This window comes from Myxine glutinosa, chromosome 1, assembly GCF_964187855.1.
Source record: "Myxine glutinosa chromosome 1, kmMyxGlut1.1, whole genome shotgun sequence".
In the NCBI taxonomy this organism is placed as follows: domain Eukaryota; kingdom Metazoa; phylum Chordata; class Myxini; order Myxiniformes; family Myxinidae; genus Myxine; species Myxine glutinosa.
The window spans coordinates 367,764,377-367,790,476 of NC_136261.1; the positions used below are offsets into that span (position 1 = coordinate 367,764,377).

The 26,100-nt window shown below is 46.1% G+C and overlaps 1 protein-coding gene across 1 annotated transcript in view; it reads left to right on the top strand.

Annotated features, from left to right (window-relative positions):
• The window catches only part of LOC137414795 (E3 ubiquitin/ISG15 ligase TRIM25-like), a 114,233-nt gene that overhangs the window by 84,153 nt on the left and 3,980 nt on the right, over positions 1 to 26,100 (top strand). The window contains exon 8 of the mRNA XM_068100295.2: positions 16,273 to 16,315. Within this exon, the coding sequence (XP_067956396.2) occupies positions 16,273 to 16,315 (43 nt within the window). The remainder of the gene's footprint in view (positions 1 to 16,272; positions 16,316 to 26,100) is intronic.

A 26,100-nucleotide genomic window follows, 5' to 3' on the forward strand; every position in this document is an offset into this window, starting at 1 on the left:
GATGTAAACTGATATCGAACTCAATTCATGGACAGTACTGTGTTAAGCTTCTCTACGTTTTCCAGAAGTATCTCTTTATTTTGCACATTAGCCAAAGAATTTTTTAACAAAAGTTAAATTACGACTGGGATTACGGACAGTAAAATTACAGTTCAGTACTTCGTGTAACCCCCACGAGCATTCAGGAGAGCACGTACACGTTGAGGCATGCTGTTCACGAGATTTGCCAAGGTTTGGACAGGAATCGCTTGCCATGCAGTGACAATAGCCTGCTGCAATTCACGCATAGAGGTCGGCTGCTGGTCCAAGTGGTCGATTTGACGCGTTAATTCTGCCTACAAGTTCTCTATCGGATTCATATCCGGGGACATGGCAGGGCACTCCATATGCTCTACACCACGGTCAGCAAGAAAGTGTTGGATCATGCGAGCACGATGAGGCCGTGCATTGTCATCTTGGAAGACAAAGTTTCCTCGAAAGGCTGCACGAGCAAATGGAAGCAATGTTTCTTCCAGAATGGCCCTGTACTTGAACTGGTTCAGGTTTCCATTCAGAACAACCAGGTCAGTTTTGCCCCCTGCATGAAAAGCAGCCCAAACGGTCACCCGAGCACCTCCAGCTTGGACTCTTGGCACTATACAATCTTTGTTGTAGGCTTCATGCACTTGTCTGCGCACTCGGACGCGGCCATCTTGACGATAGACCAGACATCTAGACTCGTCAATGAAGATCACGTGATTCCAGTGTCCTGGCTGCCATTGACGGTGCTCTCTGGCCCACTGCAATCGGCGCTGGCAGTGTTGTCTGGTCAGGCGTGGCTTTCTCAGGGGACGCCTGGCACGATAGCCTGCTTGAACCAGTGGTTGGTTTACTAGCCTTCTGTATACAGGCACATTTGTCAATTGCTGCCACTCAGCCCCAAGCCGATTAGCTGACTTGGTACGGCCATTGCGGACTAACCGGTGCAGCTGGCTATCATCCCTCCTTGTGGTTCTGCGGGGACGTCCTGGCCTCGGTATTGGAGTAGGGACACCCCTCTGAGCATTTCGTTTCAGGATCTTTGACACCTGACCTTGAGTGATGCCATACTGCCGAGCAATAGTACGCTGTTTCATGCCGTAATGTCGTAAAGCCACCACTCCATGACAAACAGCATTGTCGAGTTGACGGACCATCTCCAGAGGAAGCGGCAATAACTTTTGGAGACGTGCAGCAGTTGTTTTCCACGAATACAGAACGCAACAACCCTTGTATACCCGACTGTGAAGCCAATCATCAAATGCACCTGTCCGTACATTTTGCCACGCCACCTGTTATATATTCCTGTTGTTGACTTCTTGCTGTGACAGACAATCAGTGACATGGTTCTTTTAACAAATAAATCACCAAAGTGTAAAAGAAACTCACCAGATTGATATAATGAGTTAAGAAAGTAAACCCAAGTCAAGGAAAAATATATATTCCATATTCAATGCCAAGTCTGTGTGTATATATATAGTCACTTGAAAAAGTAAGTACACCCCATGTAAAGTTTTGACTTTTTCAACATATTTCAACATACAGCTATTTGATCTTCATTTCAACAATATTGATAGATAAAGGTGATATAATATAACAAATATCATGAAACATTTACATTTTGTAGTCCATTGTATCATTGAAATAAACATGAATGCAAATTTCGCATGTGGAAAAAGTAAGTTCACCCCTACATTTATCACTACTTCAAATACCTAAAATTAGAATCTGGTGCACCAGCTCAGGTGCAAATGATTAGAACATCGTTAGAGAGGATCTTGGAGGAACCTGTCTTATTTAAACCTCAGACATTTAGTTTGGTTTGCTCTTTGTTGTTGAAGTGTGTGGCGTCACCATGCCTAGATCAAAAGAGCTCTCTGAGGCCTTCAGAAAGAAGGTTATAGATGCCAACGAGTCTGGGAAGGGATTTAAAAAGATCTCCAAACAATTTGAAATCAATCATTCGACTGTCTGGAAGATCATCTACATGTGGAGAAGATTCCAAACAACTGCCACCTTGTTCAGGCCAGGCCGCCCCAGCAAGTTCAGCCCGAGAGCAGACCGCAAGATGCTGAAAGAAGTCTCTAAGAACGCCAGAATGTCATCACGGGACCTACAGGTAGGTCTTGCCACTGTTGATGTCAAAGTGCACGAGTCTACCATCAGAAAGAGGCTGCACAAATTTGATCTACATGGGAGGTGTGCCAGGAGGAAACCTTTGCTGTCCAGAAAGAACATCAGGGCACGACTAAAGTTTGTCAATGAACACCTAGGCAAAGACCAGCACCTCTGGAACAATGTGCTCTGGACAGATGAGTCAAAGGAAGAGCTATTTGGCCACAGTACCAGAAGACATGTTTGGCGAAAACCAAAGACAGCATTTGACCACAAGAACCTGATACCAACTGTAAAGCATGGTGGTGGAAATATTATGGTTTGGGGCAGCTGTGCTGCATCAGGGCCTGGGCAGCTCACCATCATAGAATCCACTTTGAATTCTTCATTGTGCCAGAGGGTGCTTGAGGATAATGTGAGGCCATCTGTTGGAAAGTTGAAACTCAACCGAAAATGGACCTTGCAACATGACAATGACCCTAAACATACCAGTAAATCCACCAAGGAATGGCTGAAAAGAAATAAATGGAGGGTTCTGGAATGGCCAAGTCAAAGTCCGGATCTAAATCCCATCGAGATATTGTGGGGGGATTTGAAACGAGCTGTGCATGCAGGAAACCCCTCAAACATCGCACAGCTGAAAGAATTCTGCATGGAGGAGTGGGCAAAAAATTTTCCCAGTCCATTTCAGACACTGGTATACAGTTATAAGAAACGCCTGCATGAGGTTGTTTCTGCCAAAGGGGGAAATACCACCGATTAGAGCCAAGGGTGTACTTACTTTTTCCACATGCGAAATTTGCATTTATGTTTATTTAAATTATACAATGGACTACAAAATGTAAATGCTTCATGATATTTGTTATATTATATCACCTTTATCTATCAATATTGTTGAAATGAAGATCAAATAGGTGTATGTTGAAATATGTTGAAAAAGTCAAAACTTTACATGGGGTGTACTTACTTTTTCACGTGACTGTGTGTATATATATATATGTAATCAAGCCAGCCATGTCAATCCCTCGTTAATCACCTCCTGCATTGATCCCTTCTGGTGCTTATCATTTCACAACTTGGTCCGAATGGATAAATACCAGAGGCCATTAACACATAATTAGGGGCAGATAGAATAGAACAGGAGAGGGGATTAACTCAGAAATAATTTACTGCTGAATTTGCACCATGTGATCAATCTATTGATGGGGGATTAGGATTATCTCCTCAGTCTGGACGGATTATGCCTGCGGTCATTCGGGCCAGTGGTGTCCCCGGGCAAACAACCACCATGCTCGGACCCCTCCCTCTCCTCCCTCATTTCTCTATCTTTTTGAACTTTTTAAAGATCTATATAAAGGATCTTAAGTCAGCACAGCAAATAGCTCATAAACAAAGCCAAACAAGAAAAAAAGAGCAATCGGAGATCGCAAACCCTCGCCTGAATGTATTTTCAGTGGTTTTTAAGGCTTTTGTGTTAAAGCAAATATGGCGGCCGAACCATGCGACCGATGACGTCATCATTTTTTTTCTAAACTAATTTATTCCTAAATTATGTTCAAGAAATTTCATCTTGATTGGATGAAGTTTTGTACTTGTCGAATTATGACGTCATAATGGAGGCACCTATGACATCATCATTAACATATTTTATTCCCCATGGAGAGTTCTTTACAATGAGCTGTGTCTCATTTTTTTCTATTCAGCGCTTTCAGAGATATAAAGGTGCAAAGTTTTTCGGTTTTTCAAAGATGGTGGCCGAACCACGTGACCGATGACGTCATCATTATTATTTTTTCTCCACCAATTTATGCTGACATGGCACTCAAGAAATTTCATCTTGATTGAATGAAGTTTTGTACTTGTCGAATTATGACATCATAATGGAGGCACCTATGACATCATCATTAACATATTTTATTCCCCATGGAGAGTTCTTTACAAGGAGCCATGTCTCAATTTTTTCTATTCAGTGGTTTCCGAAATATTTAAGTGCAAATGTTTTCGATTCTTACAAGATGGCGGGCAAACCACGTGACCTATGACGTCATAATTATCATTAAAAACCTATACAGGTGGAGCTGCACCTATGGTGAAAATTTCCTGTCAATCGGACCAACGGTTGCAGAGAAAATCATATTTATTCTGTGCAGACAGACAAACAGACAAACTAGAAATCGGTCAGAGACCGAGGACTTGCCAGAATGTAATTTTTTTTCAGGGGTGTTGGTTAGAAGGGAATCAGATAATGTTTGACAGAGTTATTAGTGATAAAACAATTTTTGACCTTGAGTTTGACCTTTCAAGATCACTCAAGGTCCAAGATCATGGTGACAAATGAAATGTCGTATGTGATTTCCATTGTCAGTAACAGTAAGTGTAGGCATATCTCTTGTACTTTTAGAGTTATAGTGGTTTGAAATATATTTTAAATGAAAACTAACTCCTGTTAAATGAAAACTAACTCCCTGATTTCACGTTTTGGGTGACCTTATTTATTTTTATTTTTTTTTGTATACAACATCGAGGCTGGTGAAAGAGCTAACATTAATCACACAAAAAGGCAAACCGACACAAACCGACACAAAAAAACACAAAATAAGGGGAGCGTTAGACAAGATGGGGAGAGAGGGGGAAGGACACAAACACAACATTTGAGAGCAGGGACATCGAGAGAACTGTGGGAGGGAGAGGGCTTGGGGGAGGCGGGAGAGGTATAAAACATAAATACACTGCAAGGACTTCCAGGAAAGAAGTTGGAATTTCGAAAAAGTGTATCTGGGGTGAATTAGCGGGGGCAGAAAAGATCAAGGTTTTGGATGGGGGAACATAAGAGATGGTGGTGAACAGCTGTTTTAAAGACCTGGAGGGAGGAGTGGGATTGAAGGGAGTGGGGGAGTTTGTTCCAGAGGCGGGAGAAAAGGGGAATGAAAGAGTGAAGGTGAGCAGAGAGCCGAGATTTTGGCAGTTTAACCATAAGAGGGTTGCTGGCAGATCTTGTGCGCCCTGTAGGAATATTTGTGGGACAGAGCACAGAGAGAGCTGGGGGAGCAAGGCCGGATAGGAGTCGGTAGAAGACAGAAAGACCACAAACCTGCCTGCGGTGAGTGAGTGAAAGGCCCTCGGAGTTAACTTCATCGCGGGAGATTCCAATGATTCTGAAAGCTTTGGTTTATACAGCGTGAAGCCGAGCTAGGTGTGAGGCAGGAGCACCGGCCGAGAGGGGGGGACAGTATTCCATTGAGCTGCGGATGAAAGCCTTGTATGTGGTGAGGAGCTCAGGTGTGCCAAGGAAGGACTTCGCATGACGGAGGATGCCCAGTCGGCGACTGACTTTGGAGGCCAGCTTGGAAATGTGGTTTTCCCAAGAAAGAGCATGGCATATAGTGAGACCCCAAAGCTTGAGCGACAGAACTTCTTGGAGAGGATTGTTGAGAAAGACGATGGGAGGGTTTTCCAGTCGGTCTTTTCGGAGAGACATAGTAAGAGTGTGAGATATGTCAGGATTTTGTTTGACCAGTCTGTGATTTTGTCCAGGTCTGCAGAGAATGAGGAGGCTGCAGGCTGCCGACCTGAGGGATGAGGAATGGAGCGGCAGAGAGTGGAGTATAGTGGAGTAAAGAGTGGTGTGGCAGCAAAGAGATAGAGATGATTTTCCAGAGAGTCGGAGAGATCATTGATGAACACCAGAAAAAGCACAGGGCCCAGAACACTACCTTGGGGAACTCCAGCCAGAACAGGAAGGGGAGATGAGAGAAATCCATTCAGGACCACACGTTGACTACAACCAGAGAGGAAGTCCACAGCATGGAGATTTCCATGGATACCATAGGAGGAGAGTTTGGTAAGCAGGGCGGGGTGCCAGACTGTATCGAAGGCACGTGATATGTCAAGGGAGACAGCTCTGATTTCCAATTTGGCATTGAGGACCTCCATCCATTGTTGAGACAGCAGAAGCAACATGTCCAGTGTAGAATGACCTGGTCTGAATCCAAATTGATGATCGGAGATCAAGCCAATGGAGAAGAGGAAGGATTTGATATCCGAAGCAATGATGGATGTCGTGAAAATCAAGCGCAGACACGACTTTCCTCTGGGTAGGCTTTAATATCATTTAGATCGGCAATATCTCCTGTAACAATACATGCAACAATAGGCATTAAATCAGAGCATTCAAGCACAGCAATGGTAGCTTCAATATAACAATGGTTAGCGCAGCGCAGCATTTGGGGGCGTACATACCATTCAACTACTGGATAATGTCACAGTGAGTCCCGCCGAAGTGTCCGCACGCCCCGAGTGTCCCGGGTCTTATAGACAGCCCCTTTCGTGGCGAGCACCCCTGGGTTCACCTTGGTATAATTTCACTACATTCTCCCCATCGTTAAAACTATACTACCGCTCGGCAGTTCGCAGGCAAGCATCAGCAATAAACCAAAGGGTTACGTCAATCCACGTCAGTCGGTCCACCCGTAGCGGTCGGGGCGGCGAACCTCCCTGCCAGTTCGTGTTCGGAAACTACCAGGCACGGCGTCCCCTAGCCCGGAGTCTCCCGCGTCGGAATAGCCGCCGGAGGTTGGAGTCGGAGGGGGCGCCCCTGCGCCTTCGGGCACGGGGGCGGGGGACGACGGGAGTAACAGCGGTAGTTCCATAGGGGAAGCTTCGATAGAGTCCATAGACTCGTAGACGGGTTCGTCGATAACCCTGTCGTCGTCCCCACAAGGGGCGAGATGGCGTACGGAGACAGTAGACTCGCGGCCATCCGCCGTTAACACGCGGGCATGCTCGGGATTAGCCTGGAGGACCTGCACCTTGTCAACAAGGGGGTCGTACTTGCTAGTGCGAACCGCTCGTTTGAGATAGGCGGGCCCCGGTTCAGCGAGCCAGCTGGGTAAAGACTGGATACTGCCGGAGCTTCTAGGGTGGTGGAACAGTCGTTCGTGAGGAGTCTGGTTGGTGGCAGTACATAGGAGAGCCCGGATCGAGTTTAGAGCGGCAGGCAGCGACCACGCCCATTTATCGAGGCCTCGGCCGAGGGTCCGAAGGCTTAGCATGATGGCCCGCCATATAATCCCATTAAAGCGTTCGATCTGTCCATTAGCTTGGGGCCGGTACGGGGTGGTGTAGCTCGAAGCGACATTATTTTGGAGCAAGTAGCCCTTCACTTCCTGGGACAGGAACACCGCACCCCGATCGGTATGCACGTAGGCCGGATACCCGAACATAGAAAACAAATTCTGCAGGCACCGAATAACCGTGGCAGCCGACATATCCCCGCACGTGTAAGCAAAGGGGAATCGGGAATACTCATCGACGATAGTGAGCAGATAGCGAGAGTTGCTCGACATTGGCAGCGGCCCTTTGAAGTCCATCGCCAAGCGCTCCCACGGTCTAGTAGCCCTAACGAGTGTCCCCAGGGGGGGGCTATAAAAACGCGGTTTGAGTTCCGCACAGACCGCGCAATCACGGCAGATGCGGCGGATGTCCTCCATCGAGTACGGCAGATTGCCCGCGCGCACAAAATGCGTGAAGCGCGTTACCCCGGGATGACACATAGTGCTGTGCAAAGTGCGCAGCCCCTCCAAAGATACGACCCCCGCGCAAGTGGCCGGCCTCGATAAGGCGTCAGCGACCAGGTTATCCTTCCCCGGGCGGTATTTGATGGTGTAGCAGAAGTCGGCGAGTTCGATACGCCAACGGGTGATTTTCTCATTCTTAATGCGCTGAGCATGTAAGGTGTCGTACATAAACGCAACACTCTGTTGGTCCGTGATAATTTGGAAACTCCGCCCAAGCAAATACGAACGCCATCGCCGAATTGATTCGACGATCGTGTACGCTTCCTTTTCGACGGACGAATGCCTCCGCTCGGCGGAGGTGAGAGTCCGCGAGAAGAAAGCCACAGGGCGGCCTCCTTGGGAGAGAGTCGCCGCTATCGCATGATCCGAGGCATCACTCTCCAAAACGAAAGAGGCACTCTCGTCAATCGTTGCGACAGCGGCGCCAGCAATGTCGACTTTAAGGCCCTCGAAGGCCGCCAGGGCGGCCGGGCCCATGGGGAAAGTGTCGCAGGCCACGAGGGGGCGGAGCTTAGCGGAGAAATTTTGCACCCACTTTGAGTAGTGGGCGAACAGCCCTAGAGCGCGTTTCAGCGAAGCCCGATCGCTAGGCGGAGCCATATCGAGCAAAGGGCGCAGACGCTCCTTATCCGGAGAGACGGAGCCATGGGTCACGGTGTACCCCAGAAGGTCTACCATGCGTAGAGAGTATTGACACTTCGCCTCATTCATGGTTAAGCGATATTTTCGCGCGACCTCGAGGAAGCGTTTTAGATTAGCGTCGTGATGCGCCTGGTCGTACCCACAAACCGTAAGATTGTCCAGATAGACAAAGACATCCGTCAAATGCTCCTTCGCAACGAGGTCATCCATAGCTCTCTGAAAACAAGCGACGCCGTTCGTTACCCCAAAGGGAAGTCTCGTGAACTGGTACAACCGCTGACCCGATTCAAAGGCTGTAAAGACGCGATCAGCCCTAGAGATGGGGACTTGATGATACGCACTACGTAGATCGAGAGTGCTATAAACGGAATACAGGGCCACCTGGCGTACTAGGGCGTACATCCCCGGTAATGGGTAGGCATCCAGCTGTGTAAAACGATTAATCGTTTGCGAATAGTCGATTACCATTCGCCTGCGGTGAGCCTCACTCCGCACCACTAAGACTTGGGCCCTCCACGGAGACCTACTGTGTTCTATGATACCGTCCTTCAAGAGCAGGGCCGTTTCTTCCGCAATGAATTGCGCGTCCGCGCGAGAGTAGCGCCGCGATTTGATGGCTACAGGGGTACAATCAGTGGTCAGGTTGGGGAACAGTGAGAGTGGCTCCATGTCCATTTGAGCGAGGGCACACACAGCGAGCGTGTCCGGCCCTCCGAAGTCTATTTCTAAACGACCATGCCGCTTAAGGAAATCAAGTCCTAACAGAATGTCAGCGCATAAGGCCGGTAATACCATGAGATACACGTCCGGGAACGTGCGTCCATTTATCACAAGTTTCAATCGACACGCCCCTTTTGTGCTCAACCGAAGTCCCTGAGATGCCATGAAGATCCGGCGGGTTGTCCCGAGAACCGGCCACCCATGTTGATGCACGAGACGCTGATCAATAAAACTATCCGTGGATCCCGTATCAATCAAAGCTTGCGCAAAAACGCCCGCGACCGTGAGCGGAATGAAGGCCTGCGCTAGGCCGGCAGACCCGGCAGGTATAGTTCCGGCCGGGCGAGAAGATCGCGCCTCGCGGGTGGATCCCACGCCGGCTGCAATCCTTCGGGCCTCAGCAGGAGCATTGAAGTCAGTTGGCTCTTCGGTAGTTTCATTTGCCAGAGTGGGTGTGGGGTAGTCGTGAGAGCAGCCTCCAGATGGCGCTCGAGCCACGGGAGAAAGATCTCTGCCATCTGCAGAGTCATATGCCAAAGCAGGTGCATGTAATTCGCAAAAGCTACCGTCAGATGGCGCTCGAGCCACGTGAGAAAGATTTCTGCCATCTGCAGATTGACATGCCAGAAGGGAAGCATGTAATTCGCAAAAGCTGTCATCAGATGGCGCTCGAGTCACGTGCTGCGTTTGCCGCACTTTGAGAGGCATTTCCAAAGTGGGTGCATGTCGCTTGTTTGAAGTAGGCGTTTGAAAGCCAGTCAAGGTTAGATGCTCTGTGACCGGTCGCGTTCGCGCCATTTGTTTCGGCGGCCCGACGTATCTCACCAAGGTCGGGCGAGAAGCCAGAGGCCCGCGAGGAGGAGAGCGGCTCATCAAAGCTGTGCAAGGCGCCCCGTCCGGTGCTCGATCCGTTGGCTCTGCGATGAGCCCATTCAAGGTCGCTCGGGAATGCGTGCCCCGGGCGGCCTTTCTGCAGACTTTTGCAAAATGGCCTTTGGTGGAGCAGAGGTGACAAGTCGCCTCTCGGGCCGGGCATTCAGAGCGGGGATGCTGCCGATTGCCACAAAAATAACATTTTGCATACCGGGCAGGCCGTGGCCTGGCAGCGGCGGCTGCAGTGAGGCCGGATGCGGAGTCCGCTTCCGGAGCACCCAGGGACTCGGCCGTCGTGGTGGTCGGGTCCTCCTCCGTATCCTCGGCGATGGCCCTCTCGGGTCGCGCGAGTTGCGAGGTCCCCGCCACGACTCGTGGGTGATCATATGCGGTCAATTGTTCTCGAGCATCTGCGTAAACGCGTGCCAGCCGTAGTGCTTCTGTAAATGTCAGCTCCGCGACCTCCAAGAGACGCAGCCGCAAGACTCCAGAACTAATTCCGGATATGAATGCATCTCGGAGCAAATCGTCCTGCACTTGCTCGTGAGTCCGGACGTCCTGCACGCAATCTGCCAATAAGTAGCGCAGCTCCTGCGCGAAGCGATCGATCGATTCAGACGGTTGTTGCCGTCGCTGAGAGAGTTGATGCCGGCCGTGCACAGCGCTCCGTTTCTTTATGTAGAGGCGCTTCAGCTCGTCCAGGGCCGTATCATACGTCTCAAATCGAGAAATGGTCTTGTACACAGTGTGATGGACCTTGGACTGTAAGACGGACAGCTGTATCTCAGCGGTTGGCTCTGTCTCGTGAGCAGCGAAGTAATTCTGCAGCGTGTTGAGCCAGTGAGCAAACTCCGATGCAGATCCTTCAGCTTGAGGGTCGGCACCGAGAATCGGAACCACGATCATCTTGTGGTCAGCCATTTGGCGAACTAAATGATATTAAATGTCGTGAAAATCAAGCGCAGACACGACTTTCCTCTGGGTAGGCTTTAATATCATTTAGATCGGCAATATCTCCTGCATTCAAGCACAGCAATGGTAGCTTCGATATAACAATGGTTAGCGCAGCGCAGCATTTGGGGGCGTACATACCATTCAACTACTGGATAATGTCACAGTGAGTCCCGCCGAAGTGTCCGCACGCCCCGAGTGTCCCGGGTCTTATAGACGGCCCCTTTCGTGGCGAGCACCCCTGGGTTCACCTTGGTATAATTTCACTACAATGGATTCCATGGCTTCGCTGATAATTGGGAGCAGGCTGATTGGTCTGTAGTTGCAAGGATCTGTTTTTGCACCTTTTTTGTGTAAAGCGGTAATGTTTGCTGATTTCCAAGATGCTGGCAGATTACCTTGAGCAAAAGAGAGGGTGAAAAGAACAGAGAGAGGGTGAGATATAGCGGCAGAGCAGGATTTTAGGACCCGTGGGCTGATGCTGTCTGCTGCAGTTGCAGAATCAGTTTCGAGGTTTGAGAAAAACTTCTCCACCTTGTCAGGAGAGAAGGACACAGAGTCCAGGAGCAGTTGGGTTCGACTGGGTAAGGTGGGAACAGAGGGAGATGGGTTTGGGACACAAGATTTTGAGGCAAACACAGAGATGAGGCATTCAGCTTTGTCACGTGCGGTGTCAACTGTGTAGCCATTTGAGGTGAGGGAGGGGATGGAGGGGGAACAAACACCAAAAATGGATTTGACCAGATGCCACCAGGATTTGGAGGAAGGAGACAGGTTTGAGAGTTCGATCTTGAGTGTGGAGAGATAGTGCTTCCTGGCACTCCTGAGGGTAGACACACACTTGTTCCGAGCTTGGTGGAAGGAACTGAGATTGCCTTCAGTTGGATTTGCCTTCCAAGAGGCAAAGGCAAGTTGTTTTATGGCAACTGCCTCACCACAAGATTCAGTGTTCCATGGACGGGAGAAAGGGTAAGACAACTGAAGACAAGGTGGGATAAATCTGTGCATGAGAGAGAGCAGTTTGCTTTGGAAGAATTCCCAGGAAGAGTTGATGTCGGAGGCAGTAGAGATGTGACACCAGTCCAGATGATTGATGGCTGCTTGCAGACTATGCCAGTTGGCCTGCGTGAAATGCCAGACTCGGCGACGCTGAGGAGGCTCTCTGAGAATGGCCAGAGAGATGTCCACTTTAACAAGCACATGATCAGAAGAACCAATTGGAGCAGAAGAAGAGCAGCAGACATTTGCAGGGAAGTTTGTCATAACCAAGTCTAGTAGAGAAGATACTCCATTGACTGAGAGCCGGGTCGGGAAATTGACATATTGTGTCAGTCCCAATGAGTCACAGAAGTCTTTTGCTGAGGTGCCATGGCTGGTGAGAGAGGAACCCACTCAGAGGAACCCACTCAGCTCTCAGAGAGCTGGCATGATGACAGTTGAAGTCGCCACATATAAGGAAGAGAGAGTTGGGATGAGTTGATAGAAGTTGGTCCATGTTATCAGACAGCGACATGTCAATGTAGTCATCACTGTTTGGAGGACGGTACAGAACACATATGAACAAAAGGTGGGAGCGGAGAGGAAGCCATAGCCAGAGGTACTCCTGGGGGTGGGGTGGAGAGAGGGCAGTGCAAGGAGAGTGAAGAAGAGAGGTTTTGATAAAGATAGCCACCCCACCACCAGGACGAGGCTCAGGTCTATCATACCGGATGAGGGAGTAACCAGGAAGAGATATTACGGAATCAGAGACATCTTGAAGGAGGAAAGTTTATGTTAAGCAGATCAAGTCTGGATTGTCAGAAGCAACCTGAATGGAGAGATCAATCAGGTTTGAGCGAAGGTCCTGGATGTTTGAGGTCCATATCGTTAATGAGGAGAGAGGGGGAGCATCGGGTGCAGGAGAGGGGAGGGGAGAGGAGGGGTAGGGGCAGATGAAGGACGCGAGGAGGTTGATTGGAAGAGCAGTTGATAGTGTGTCAGAGATTACAGAAGAGTTACAAGAAAGGGAAGGATGAGGATGAAAGGTTTGATGGTGATGGGATGAGGCACAGTGAGGGGTTCTTTGAGGGGTGGCAGAGGAAAGTAGAAGGTTGGGGGAGGTGGAGGTATGAGATAGAAGGGAGATGAAGTCGGGAGGAGGCAGCTTTGAGAAGGAGGTGGGAGGGGGGAGAATTGGAGAGGGATGGTATGGGTGGCGATTTGAAGGGGAGGGGTTGGGGGGAAGTTTTGAAGGGGAGGGGTTAGGGGGGAGTTTAGGAGGGCAGGGGCAAGGGGAGAGATTTGGAGGGGAGGGGAATTGGGGGAGATTTGGAGGGGAGGGGCAAGGGGGAGTTTAGGGGGGCAGGGGCAAGGGGGTTGATTTGGAGGGGAGGGGCATTGGGGGAGATTTGGAGGGGAGGGGCAAGGGGGGAGTTTAGGGGGGCAGGGGCAAGGGGGGAGATTTGGAGGGGAGGGGCAAGGGGGGAGTTTAGAAAGTGGATGATTAATGAAAGACGAACATTTATAACAAATTGGGTTTATTGTGATTTTCAAGTGAGCGATCTGTTTAAGAACCATGGAGGAGGGGTGGAATGAATGTGAATTTAGAGCATGTAGTGATTTAGAATTATAAGAGATTGAATTTCTTTTTGAAGTGGAATGAGTTGGAGAGGAAATTGAAAATAACCTTTCAAATAGGAAGAAAAACAGCGTGTTGTAATATACCACTGAATAAAACACTGCAGGGGAATGTTTAAACATATTTAAACAGAACCATGAAGAAGAACAATCTCATATTCACAAAAATACCAACGGGGAGAGGGAGCCTCGAGGGACAACCACGAGTCACGTGAACAGGGCAAAAGATGTCAGCAAAAGGAACAGGGAAAAACAGATCTGGGGAATGGCGTGAAAATGGGGGTGAAACACGTGGTCGAAGAACGAATTAACAAAAAGAACAAAGAAGGAAATGTTTTTGTTTTTTTTGTTTTCTTTTTTAGTTAAGATTTTAAACAAGGAAGTATGGGGTGAAAAGACTGGGAAAAAACTGAGAGAACGAGAGTAGAAGGACCACAATTAGGGTAGAAGGACCTTGAGCTTGACCTTGGGCCTAGAGAGTTAAAAATTTAGCACAGTCTATTCCAGGGCAAGGCAAATATCTGTGTAATGTATGGCGATGCTATGTTCAACGATGTCGACGTAGTACTGCGCACAGACAGACAGACAGGTAGACAGAAACCAACCAACCAACATACTTGCCGGAATCTTTTCCGGCAAGTAACAAACGGACTCAAATGCAATACCCTTTCCTCTGGAGAGGGTAATAATAATAATAATAAGAATTCATTTATTTTGTATAGCGCTTTTCATGAAGCCCAAAGGCGCTTTGACAGAGTGCAAAACATAATGCATAACAAAACATGAAAACAACAATTGCAAAAAGACAAGAATCAATAGGGAAATATTTAAAGCAAAAGGAGGAAGAAGGAGAAGTGATAGTCAGGGGTTAAATGCTGTGGGTTGAATGTTGAATGCAGTGCTGAACAGGTGGGTCTTGAGTGATGTTTTGAATGTGGTGAGTGAGGAGGAGTCTCTGATGGTGTGAGGTAGTGAGTTCCAGAGGGTGGGAGCAGCGATGGAGAAGGCCCTGTCCCCCCAGGATCTGAATTTGGTCCGGATGGGGGGGGGGGGGGGGGGGTCAGGAGGTTGGTACCAGCAGAGCGGAGGTTGCGGGTGGGAGTGTGTCTGGAGAGGAGGTCAGCCAGGTAGGATGGGGCCAGGTTATGGAGGGCTTTGTAGGTCAAGAGGAGGATTTTGTACTGGATTCTCTGGGAGATGGGGAGCCAGTGAAGCTTGTAAAGGACGGGGGTGATAACAGTAGCACTCATTTTTATCTCACAGTACAAGTGTGAAAATTAAATTTTTGAGACAAATATCTATTAAATCTACTAAGTAACAAAAATATATTATTTATTACTTGAATTATTAATTTCAAACAATCTTAATGTATCAAGCATCTTTATGCAAAGAAAAAAAACAAACACTATGATATTTATGATTAAATGAAGCTAGAGGTCGGTCATGGTGCTTTACTGGCTTTACGGGTAGCAAACAGTTCAACAGCAAACTAGAACGGCACTCAGTAGAGAGCATACCTCCACCTGGTTCGCCATTTCACTCAATGGTGAAAAATCACTTTAAAAAATGAAATAATTATCATATCCGAATCCATGTTGAAATCTTCACTAAAATCTAATCGAATCGTCCTTGTCACACACCCAACCTCTCCACCAAGTTTCGTCCAAATCCATCCATAACTTTTTGAGATATCCCGCTATGTATCGTTTTTGGCCCTATCTCCCAATGGTGAAGAATCACTTAAGAATTAAATAATTCTCATGTCCGAATCCATATTCAGATCTTCACCAAAATTGAATCGATTCTTCCTTGTCACACACACAACCTGTCCAACAAGTTTCGTTCAAATCCATCTATAACTTTTTGAGATATCCCGCTATGTATCATTTTTGGCCCTATCTCCCAATGGTGAAGAATCACTTAAAAATTAAATAATTCTCATATCCGAATCCATATTCAGATCTTCACCAAAATCGAATCGAATCGTCCTTGTCAGACACCCAACCGGTCCTCCAAGTTTCGTCCAAATTCGTCAATAACTTATAAAGATATTTTGTTCACAAACAAACGGAGAAACAGACAGGGGTGAAACATAACCTCCATCCACCTTTGGTGGTGGGGTTAACAAGAATGACCGCACTGTGGTCACAACCTGTCACAAAATCCGGTGGCGGGCCGATTGGGAAGCACGCATTTAAAGCACTCTTAAAAGATGAGCAGCTACATTGGGAAACACACATTTAATGCGCTATTAATTTTTTTTTAACTCGACACCTCTTATCCATAACAGCCTCCACCACGGTTATATCAGAATGATCTGATTCATCACGCGGTCACAGATTGGTTAACCCCAATATGGTGTGTACCGCTATTTTTTAGGGAGCCACGCACCTGCATGCTGACGGGCTTGATTACATCTTGCTAATAATTTTAGAGATTAATTAGATTTTTCAGGGTCCCTCATCGTGGGTAACACTCGACTTAAACTCGATCTATCATTTAGGTGGGTATGGAAGTTCTTCAACCAACTACAGGTAACTGACAACTAAACGTATGGAGGGAATTTTTCCAGGTGATTACATTTTGATATGTTTATGATGTTGAAATTTTGTCATTGTTTGCGATGAATGAGAGAACTTGTTTCACAATGAGAATGGTGCTTTTGCATTTTTCATGGTGGAGGTGCATGGCTGACTTATTTGTGAACAACTCATTTTAAGTATCATGTTTACAAATGGTCCTAAGGAGTTCCACATTTCAGGCACCATGGACACATTGGCTGGAATCCCCAAAGAGGATTTGAGGTAAGTCTTGTTTATTAGTTTCCTTATTTTCGTTTTGTTTCCTTTCCATGTGAAATTTGTTGCTTCGTGGAATCATTAGGAAATTTACAGAGGTGGAGTAATTTAATGTGTATGTGTGTGGAGGTTTACTTCCTATTTTTCCATGCATAGGTTCCCAATAACTCAGGTGATGCTGGAGCATTGGTTCTCTAGTTCAAGGTGTGAACTCAACACCTTTCAAGATCAGTGCCTTGCAGATTGCCCAACCAGCAGAGCCACCGACTTGCAGAACCAGGAACAAGACCAGAGGCCTGGTTTCCAAGAAAAACTGTATTTGTTGAGGAACACAAAAAAACTCTTTGTACCTTTTGTTCCATTACTTTCTGATCTATTCTATGTTCATGCTCCTCCATGAGCCTCGACTTTGTATGCGAAGAAAAGTCATGACTGTCCTATTTTGGTCAGATGTCTGTCATTCTACACAATCTGGCATTCTACTTCGCTACTCAAGCTCTCTGCCTGTGGCACACAAGGCCGCTTTCACTCTTGCTGTTCTGACTTTCTCCTCTCATGTGGAAAACCCTCTCGGAAATGGAACCCTCTCCTCTCCTTACCCAGGGGAGGCTGGAGAGTCAGTCCCTTGAACCTATCGGCTTCGCCATCAGTCATGACATCCGGTGAGCCGACCATCGACCAAAGATGTCCTCCGTATCCAGCCTAATAACTGGGCATCTTCCATCTTTCCAAATCATTCCTCGAAAAATCAGAGGTATAAACAGCCAGCAAGGCCTTTGTTCATTACTAAGTGGAGTACTGCTCTCCTACAGTCACGTGAAAAAGTAAGTACACCCCATGTAAAGTTTTGACTTTTTCAACATATTTCAACATACAGCTATTTGATCTTCATTTCAACAATATTGATAGATAAAGGTGATATAATATAACAAATATGAAACATTTACATTTTGTAGTCCATTGCATAATTTAAATAAACATAAATGCAAATTTCGCATGTGGAAAAAGTAAGTACACCCCATGAAATGTTTTTTAAAATCTTTTTATCATATGTGGACATATCAATATTTGATCTTCATTTAAACAGTATCCATAGATAAAGGTGATCTAATTGAACAAAAAACAATGAAAAATTGACTTTGCAATAATTTATTCAACAACAAATTAACAGAGATGCCATTTCCTTCTGTGGAAAAAGTAAGTACACCCTTGGCTCTAATAGGTGGTATTGCCCCCTTTGGCAGAAACAACCTCAAGTAGGCATTTCTTATAACTGTCTACCAGTCCCTGACATCGACTGGGAGCAAGGTCCACCTTCGGTTGACCTTCAACTTTCCGACAGATGGCCTCACATTATCCTCAAGCACCCTCTGGTACAATGAAGAATTCATAGTGGATTCTATGATGGTGAGCTGCCCAGGCCCTGATGCAGCAAAGCTTCCCCAAACCATAATATTTCCACCAACATGCTTTGCAGTTGGTATCAGGTTCTTGTGGTCAAATGCTGTCTTTAGTTTGGCCAAACATGTCTTCTGGTACTGTGGCCAGATAGCTCTACCTTTGGCTCATCTGTCCAGAGCACATTGTTCCAGAAGTGCTGGTCTTTGCCTAGGTGTTCATTGGCAAACTTTAGTCTTGCCCTGATGTTCTTTCTGGACAGCAAAGGTTTCCTCCTGGCACACCTCCCATGTAGATCAAATTTGTGCAGCCTCTTTCTAATCGTAGACTCGTGCACTTTGACATCAACAGTGGCAAGAGCTACCTGTAGGTCCCGTGATGACATTCTGGGGTTCTTCGAGACTTCTTCCAGCATCTTGCGGTCTGCTCTCGGGCTGAACTTGCTGGGGCGGCCTGGCCTGAACAAGCTGACAGTTGTTTGGAATTTTCTCCACTTGTAGATGATCTTCCGGACAGTCGAATGATTGATTTGAAATTGTTTGGAGATCTTTTTTAATCCCTTCCCAGACTCGTAGGCACCTATAACCTTCTTTCTGAAGGCCTGTGGGAGCTCTTTTGATCCAGGCATGGTGACGTCACACACTTCAACAACAAATAGCAAACCAAACTAAATGTCTGAGGTTTAAATAAGACAGGTTCCTCCAATATCCTCTCTCACGATGTTCTAATAATTTGCACCTGAGCTGGTGCACCTGATTCTAATTTCAGGTATTTGAAGTGGTTATAAATGTAGGGGTGTACTTACTTTTTCCACATGCGAAATTTGCATTTATGTTTATTTAAATTATGCAATGGACTACAAAATGTAAATGTTTCATGATATTTGTTATATTATATCACCTTTATCTATATAATAATAGCGTAAGGACTCGACTTTGTTATCCCTTTTACGCCGCACCCAGTGACCCGATGCCCACGGCACTAATGGATTTACGATCCACGAACCGCGCTCTTTGTTTATCACGTGCAGCCATACTCGAAAAATCTGAATTAGCCCACGTTGGGCCCCAAAAGCATCCGATTAACTGCCGATACAATGCCATCTTACGACGCCATCGTATTGGCGTCTGCTGGGCGAAGGCGAAGCAAGCCGTCCGCTGATTGGACAGTCGAGTGGTGTGAACATGGGTGGTGTGAACCAAATGGTCTTTTTATTCCCTTGAACATTTTAAATTAGGATATATAAGGAAACGTCTTTATCGTCATTTTAATAAAGTTAAATGGAGTGATGTTGGGATACTCGGGGTGCGTTGCATAAATCCTCGTAACTCAGAGAGGTGTAGCAGGTGGCGAGACGTAAGGAAGCTTAAAGATAACGAGCTGAAACAGACGAACGACATGTCAATCCCTTTCTACACTGAACGGCAATAAAAGTATGAGAGCGGGAAGGCATGGCCTGAGCACTTCGAGCAGAGAGGACTGATTGGACTTAACTTAAAGAGAAAAAATTGGAGCTTAACGGAAGAAGAAGATCCCATGAGCGCTGCTGTCACTTATCGAGGTATGTTGAGGTCTGAAGAGATGAGGTGGTTTCTAGGAGCGATTTGTACCTTTTTACTGCTTGTGGTGAGTTCGGTTCGTGTTTTGTGACTCGTAGATTTATTAATCAAAACACGGTCACAGTGGCGTCAGGCACTGTGACCGTGTATGTGACTCATATTCGCAATTACCACAGAAGCACATCGACGGGGAGTATCTATATATTAATAGCGTAAGGACTCGACTTTGTTATCCCTTTGACGCCGCACCCAGTGACCCGATGCCCACGGCACTAATGGATTTACGATCTACGAACCGCGCTCTTTGTTTATCACGTACAGCCATACTCGAAAAATCTGAATTAGCCGATGTTGGAGCCAAAAAGCATCCGATTAACTGCCGATATGACGCCATCTTACGACGCCATCGTATTGGCGTCTGCTGGGCGAAGGCGAAGCGAGCCGTCCGCTGATTGGACAGTCGAGTGGTGTGAACATGAGTGGTGTGAACCAAATGGTCTTTTTATTCCCTTGAACATTTTAAATTAGGATATATAAGGAAACGTCTTTATCATCATTTTAATAAAGTTAAATGGAGTGACGTTGCAATACTCGGGGTGCGTTGCATAAATCCTCGTAACTCAGAGAGGTGTAGCAGGTGGCGAGACGTAAGGAAGCTTAAAGATAACAAGCTGAAAACAGACGAACGATATGTCAATCTCTATCTACACCGAACGGAAATAAAAGTATGAGAGCGGGAAGGCATGGCCTGAGCACTTCGAGCATAGAGAAGGACTGATTGCACTTAACTTAAAGAGAAAAAATTGGAGCTTAACGGAAGAAGAAGATCCCATGAGCGCTCCCCTATGCCATCCATAATAGTACACTCTATCCATACACCACATCCTCCCTTCCGTGGATGTTCCACGGGTTTCGGCTAGTCTATATAATAATAGCGTAAGGACTCGACTTTGTTATCCCTTTTACGCTGCACCCAGTGACCCGATGCCCACGGCACTAATGGATTTACGATCTACGAACCGCGCTCTTTGTTTATCACGTACAGCCATACTCGAAAAATCTGAATTAGCCGACGTTAGGGCCCAAAAGCATCCGATTAACTGCCGATACGACGCCATCTTACGACGCCATCGTATTGGCGTCTGCTGGGCGAAGGCGAAGCAAGCCATCCGCTGATTGGACAGTCGAAGGCAACAGCAAGCCGTCCACTGAGTGGACAATCCCAGAGTGGTGCTATGCCGATTCCTATTACGAATCCATTCATTTTTCAAAAGTATATTGTAGCGTTGTCATTTAAGTAGATTGCAATAAATACGTTGTTCATATACGCACTCTTCATTCTCATCTTTCTTCCTAACTCTTACTCGGGCAAGCAAATCCCCTATGCCATCCATAATGGTACACTCTATCCATACACCACATCCTCCCTTCCGTGGATGTTCCACGGGTTTCTGCTAGTCTATCAATATTGTTGAAATGAAGATCAAATAGCTGTATGTTGAAATATGTTGAAAAAGTCAAAACTTTACATGGGGTGTACGTACTTTTTCACGTGACTGTATATGGTCTGGGCTCCCTCACATGTTTTCCATCGGTCTCATTTAGATTCTATAAGCCCTCATCATTGTTGGAAACACTGCAATGGAGCTGATGAATAAGGCCTCTTTCTCTCACATCTCAGCAGGCCTATGGCCTCTGTTTTTACCACCTCTCCTCTGATGTAGTAATCTCTGCTCTGGCAGCTATCTGACCCACACCAGCTCCGCATAGATACATGCGTCCTTCCAGTAACAGCCCTCCCGACTAAACCCCCAAAATAAGGCTTTCCAATTCCACCCATCTCTGTTCTTTTGTTCCTCTTTTCTTCTGTTTGTGGAACTGCTCTCTTTCCTCCAGGGCTTTGTACAAGTGGTGCACCACTATCTCATGCCATCTGTCATCCATAACCGCAATGTACCCGACTTAACACAACCCAAGTGTCTTACTCTGTCTTACTCTTACTCTTACTCTTACTCTCTCTCTCTCTCTCTCTCTCTCTCTCTCTCTCTCTCTCTCTCTCTCTCTCTCTCTTTCTCTTTCTCTTTCTCTTTCTCTTTCTCTTTCTCTTTCTCTTTCTCTTTCTCTTTCTCTTTCTCTTTCTCTTTCTCTCTTTCTCTCGAGTTTTATTCTCTTTGCTGTTATGTCCAGTTGTGACCCCATTGCTCCTCTCTCACTCAGTAAGTTGCTATGTTGGCCTCCATCTCCTCACTCTGACATGACCCTCAATTTTGTGTACACAACAAAGATGTTGGTCAGCATCTTCATTCATTTGATTGCACAAAACAATGATTCTGTATTACCTTGCTACCACAACCACACCCTCTGATACTGCTCCTACACCCATATCTCATAACAACCTGCAGGAGGAAGGACATAGACACGTCGAGGCTGAGAAAAGGTTGTGAATAGTGTCAGCTTTATGTTCTCTGATTCACCTGACGTACAGCACACACTTGGGGGACTACAAGGATTTGAATTGCAAAAATCCTGCGTATTCTGCCATTCTATGATGTCATTCAAGAATTTTTTCAATCAACAAATAATCATGATGCTGTGTTAAATAACTGATCAAGTACGGCACCGGAGTATCAGGAGGAGCCCAAATAGTCAAAGATGGAGTCATCAGGAGGAACATGGATAGGATTCTGGTTTCGGCTGCTACTCCTCTACCCTCAAACCTATCCAGGTACAGGCAGGTGACCCTTACAAAATCCATTTCCAAGGTTCACCACTCCGAAGACAAAGAACGAAGGAGCGATGCAGGACTAGAAGAAACCACGCACGTCAACAGAAAGCACACATATACATACTCACACACACACGCACATCTATTGTCCGGAAATACCTTATTGCTTCTTACCTTACCACCACATAATGTGCACAGGAATCAGGAATCTACCAGCACACAACTCAACACAGGCACAATTATCGGGGACGCCTCTTTGTGGCCGGGGGCCAAATTCCAACACAAGTTGGGGGCCAAATCTTCCCCATTCTTCCCTGCTGCCAGATTTGTCAGGGCAGTCACAACAGTCAGAGTTCCGATTGGTCTCCATGGACCAGCCCTTTCCCTCTAGTCTCTCCTTCTCTCTTTCTCTCTCTTTCTCTAACTCTGTCATGGCCCTGACTTTGTGGAGGCGGCCGTACACCATCCTGGATGTGGGAGATCTCAGAGTCACTCCTGCGAGATTGATCGGCTATCTCCGTGCGCGGGCTTGTTTGAGAGAACAGTCCAGGGCTATACAACAACACCAATAACAACACACAGGCAGACCTTAACACAGATTTCACCCAAGGCAGAACCCCCCCCCCTCCATCCCCCTTCAGGAGGGGGGGGGGGGGGGATGAAATCGCTGGTACCTCCATCACGTGGCCATTAGTCCTCCTGTCAAGTTTGTTTGAGATTGGATGAGTAATGACCGAATGTATCACAGTCAGACAGACAGACACCAAATTGTGTATTTTAGTAAGAAGGTAGAAACATAGGGGCAATACCCCCGGCGCTCACCTGGTAGAATAAACAGTACCGTAAAATGGGGTGAATAGGGACAGCCATAAAAATCCTATTTATTCCTATTTGACCCATATATGGGGTTAATAGGGACTATAAGTTGCTTTTTAAAAAAACAAGAGAACACTTTCAACCCAAATATCAACAAATCAGTATGGTTATCAATTTTCAGCGAAAAAAGTTTCCGAACTTTTTTTCAGTTTGTGTCCCTATTCTCCCCATTTTACGGTATACTGCACTGACTAAAGGTGTTTTAAACCAATTTCAATGGTTGCTAGAAGACAGGGCAGCATGTAGAATCATACTCACATAATCACAAGACTTTAAATAAACAAACAAAAAAATACATATTTGGGGGGTCAATTCTCCCACACCCCTCCCAGCCCGTGTACCTCCTCAGACCCCAATTTTTCCAATGCCTTGAACAAACATTGGTACATCACCCCTATAGACCACCTTAGACCCCGATTTTTTAAATGCCGTGAACAGACTTTGGTACATTGCGTGTGGTGAAGGTTGTGGTCAAGTTTCATCGAAATATTGGGTGTAGTTTCAAACAAGAAAGCAAATATCTATTTTGGGGGGGGGGTCAAACCTGGACCCAATTTGACCCCCCCCCCCCCCCGTATGCCCACTCAGACTTCGATTTTCTTAGTGCCGTGAACAATCTTCGGTACATCACGGGTGATGAAGGTTGTGATAAAGTTTCATCGAAATAGTGTGTGTAGTTTCAGAGGAAATAACAAATTCCTATTTTGGGGGGTCAAACCTGGACCCACTTTGACCACCGGTAGACCCCCTTAGACCACAATTTTTTTTTAATACCGTGAACAAACTTTAGTCACAACACAACAAACATCATTTGTGCCAAATTTGGTCGCAATCCCATCAGCGGTTTCGGAGAAGAAGTTTGAAGTGTTTACGGTTGGAATGACGGACTGACAACGCGCCATCGCATAAGGTGCCCTGAACTTCGTTCCAGATGAGTTAAAAATCAAAAATTTCAACAGATTTAATATTGAGGAATCTAATCCTATCGAGGGACTTTAAAGTGGAACTAATACTCCAGTAATTGTTAACACCAGAATTCTTACTAATTGATGAACAATATTATGCAAGTTGCTCCCTAACCTTACCACCAAGAATGTGCACCACAGAATAAATCCGTTTCTGGTGTTTGTTCCCGCTCCATCCCCTACCTTACCTCAAACGGCTACACATCTGACTCTGCACATGACAAAGCCGAATGCCTCAACTCTGTGTTTGCCTCAAAATCTTGTGTCCCAAACCCATCTCTATCTGTACCCACCGTACCCAAGTCGAACCGAACTGCTCCTGCACTCTGTGTCCTTCTCTCCTGACAAGGTGGAGACGTTTTTGTCAAACCTCAACTCTGATTCTGCAACTGGACCAGACGGCATCAGCCCACGGGTCCTAAAATCCTGTTCTTCCGCTCTATCTCACCCTCTCTCTGTTCTTTTCACCCTCTCTTTTGCTGAAGGTCATCTGCCATCATCTTGGAAATCAGCAAACATCACCGCTTCACACAAAAAAGGTGCAAAAACAGATCCTTGCAACTACAGACCAATCAGCCTGCTCCCAATTATCAGCAAAGTCATGGAATCCATCATTGCTTCTGACATCAAATCTTTCCTCTTTTCAAATGGCTTGATCTCCGATCATCAATTTGGTTTCAGACCAGGTCATTCTACTCTGGACATGCTGCTTCCGCTGTCGCAACAATGCATTGAGGTTCCCAACACCAGCAGGAAATCAGAGCTGTCTCCCTTGACATATCACGTGCCTTCGATACGGTCTGGCACCCCGCTCTGCTCACCAAACTTCTCCAATGGTATCCATGGAAATCTCCCCGCATGGCTTGCGGATCTCCTCTCTGGTCGTAGTCAACGTGTGGCCCTGAATGGTTTTCTCTCATCTCCTCTTCCTGTTCAGGCTGGAGTTCCCCAAGGCAGTGTTCTGGGCCCTGTGCTTTTTCTGGTCTTCATCAATGATCTCTCTGACTCTCTGGAAAATCCTCTCTATCTCTTTGCTGATGACACCACTATCTGCCGCTCCATTCCTCATCCCTCAGATCGGCAGTCTGCAGCCTCCTCACTCTCTGCAGACCTGGACAAAATCACAGACTGGTCAAAGTGGAACATGTCTTTCAATCCTGACAAATCTCACACTCTTACTTTGTCTCTCTCACACTCTCACGGAGACACAGTAAGGTATTTCTGGACATTAGGTGTGTGTGTGTGTGTGTGTGTGTGTGTGTGTTTTATGAAATTAGCAGTAAAATTAGCATTCGATTTATTTCGAAAGTATTTCTATTATATATATTTCTATTATATATATTTCTATTATATATATTTCTATTATATATATTTCTATTATATATATTTATTTCGATTTGTCAAAAGTGGGGAAGGCAGAGGAAACCGGTCATCACTGCCAGCAGTTATAAAGCGGCAGTTCCAGTTATATGTTTTTTGTGTCCGTTTATGATTTTTATATTTAATGTGTTAGCTCTTTCACAAGCCTCCATGTTTTATCCAAAAAAAAACAAAAAAAAAACTTGTAAACTTCATTTAACCACAACTGACTATTGTTTCAAAGTACATGGCCTAACTCTCGCTATAAACCTAAACTTATTTGGGTTTTATGAAGCTTTGGGATCCAGAAAAAAACAGTGAATACATACATCTACCTCTTTACATTTAATGTTAAAATTATTACCCAAAACTTCCTGATACTCAGCTATAATGTCTTGGAAAAGCTGTTGACATCGAACATATGTGCCATTTCCTACACCTATAAAAGTAACGCTATCAATACCAAACTCCCTTAATAAAACCTCCATGTAAAACTTTTTACAATCCACCACAAAATGATTGGCTGTTTTATCTGCTGGAGCTATAACATACATCAAACCCTGCATAAATATCATGGTACTCTGTGACGTATTGTGAGTCACCACGTGCCTGTTAACAAGATTATGCACCAGGTTTAGTCTCAAAGTCCTGTGTAGTGTGCACCTTCCAAGGCATCGAGTTTATTGGAGTCTGATCAAGTTGTTTGTCATGTTTGACAAACATGACATTTGTCATGTTTGTCATGTTATATACACGTTTTCCTTTCGGATCATGATGTGCCACACAAGAATCAATTTCAATATTCCAAATGAGTGTTGAATGAGTTGAATTGAACGGAGTTGAGTTGATTGAGTGTTGAATGAGTTGAGTTGAGTTGAGTTGATTGAGTGTTGAGTTGAGTTGATTGAG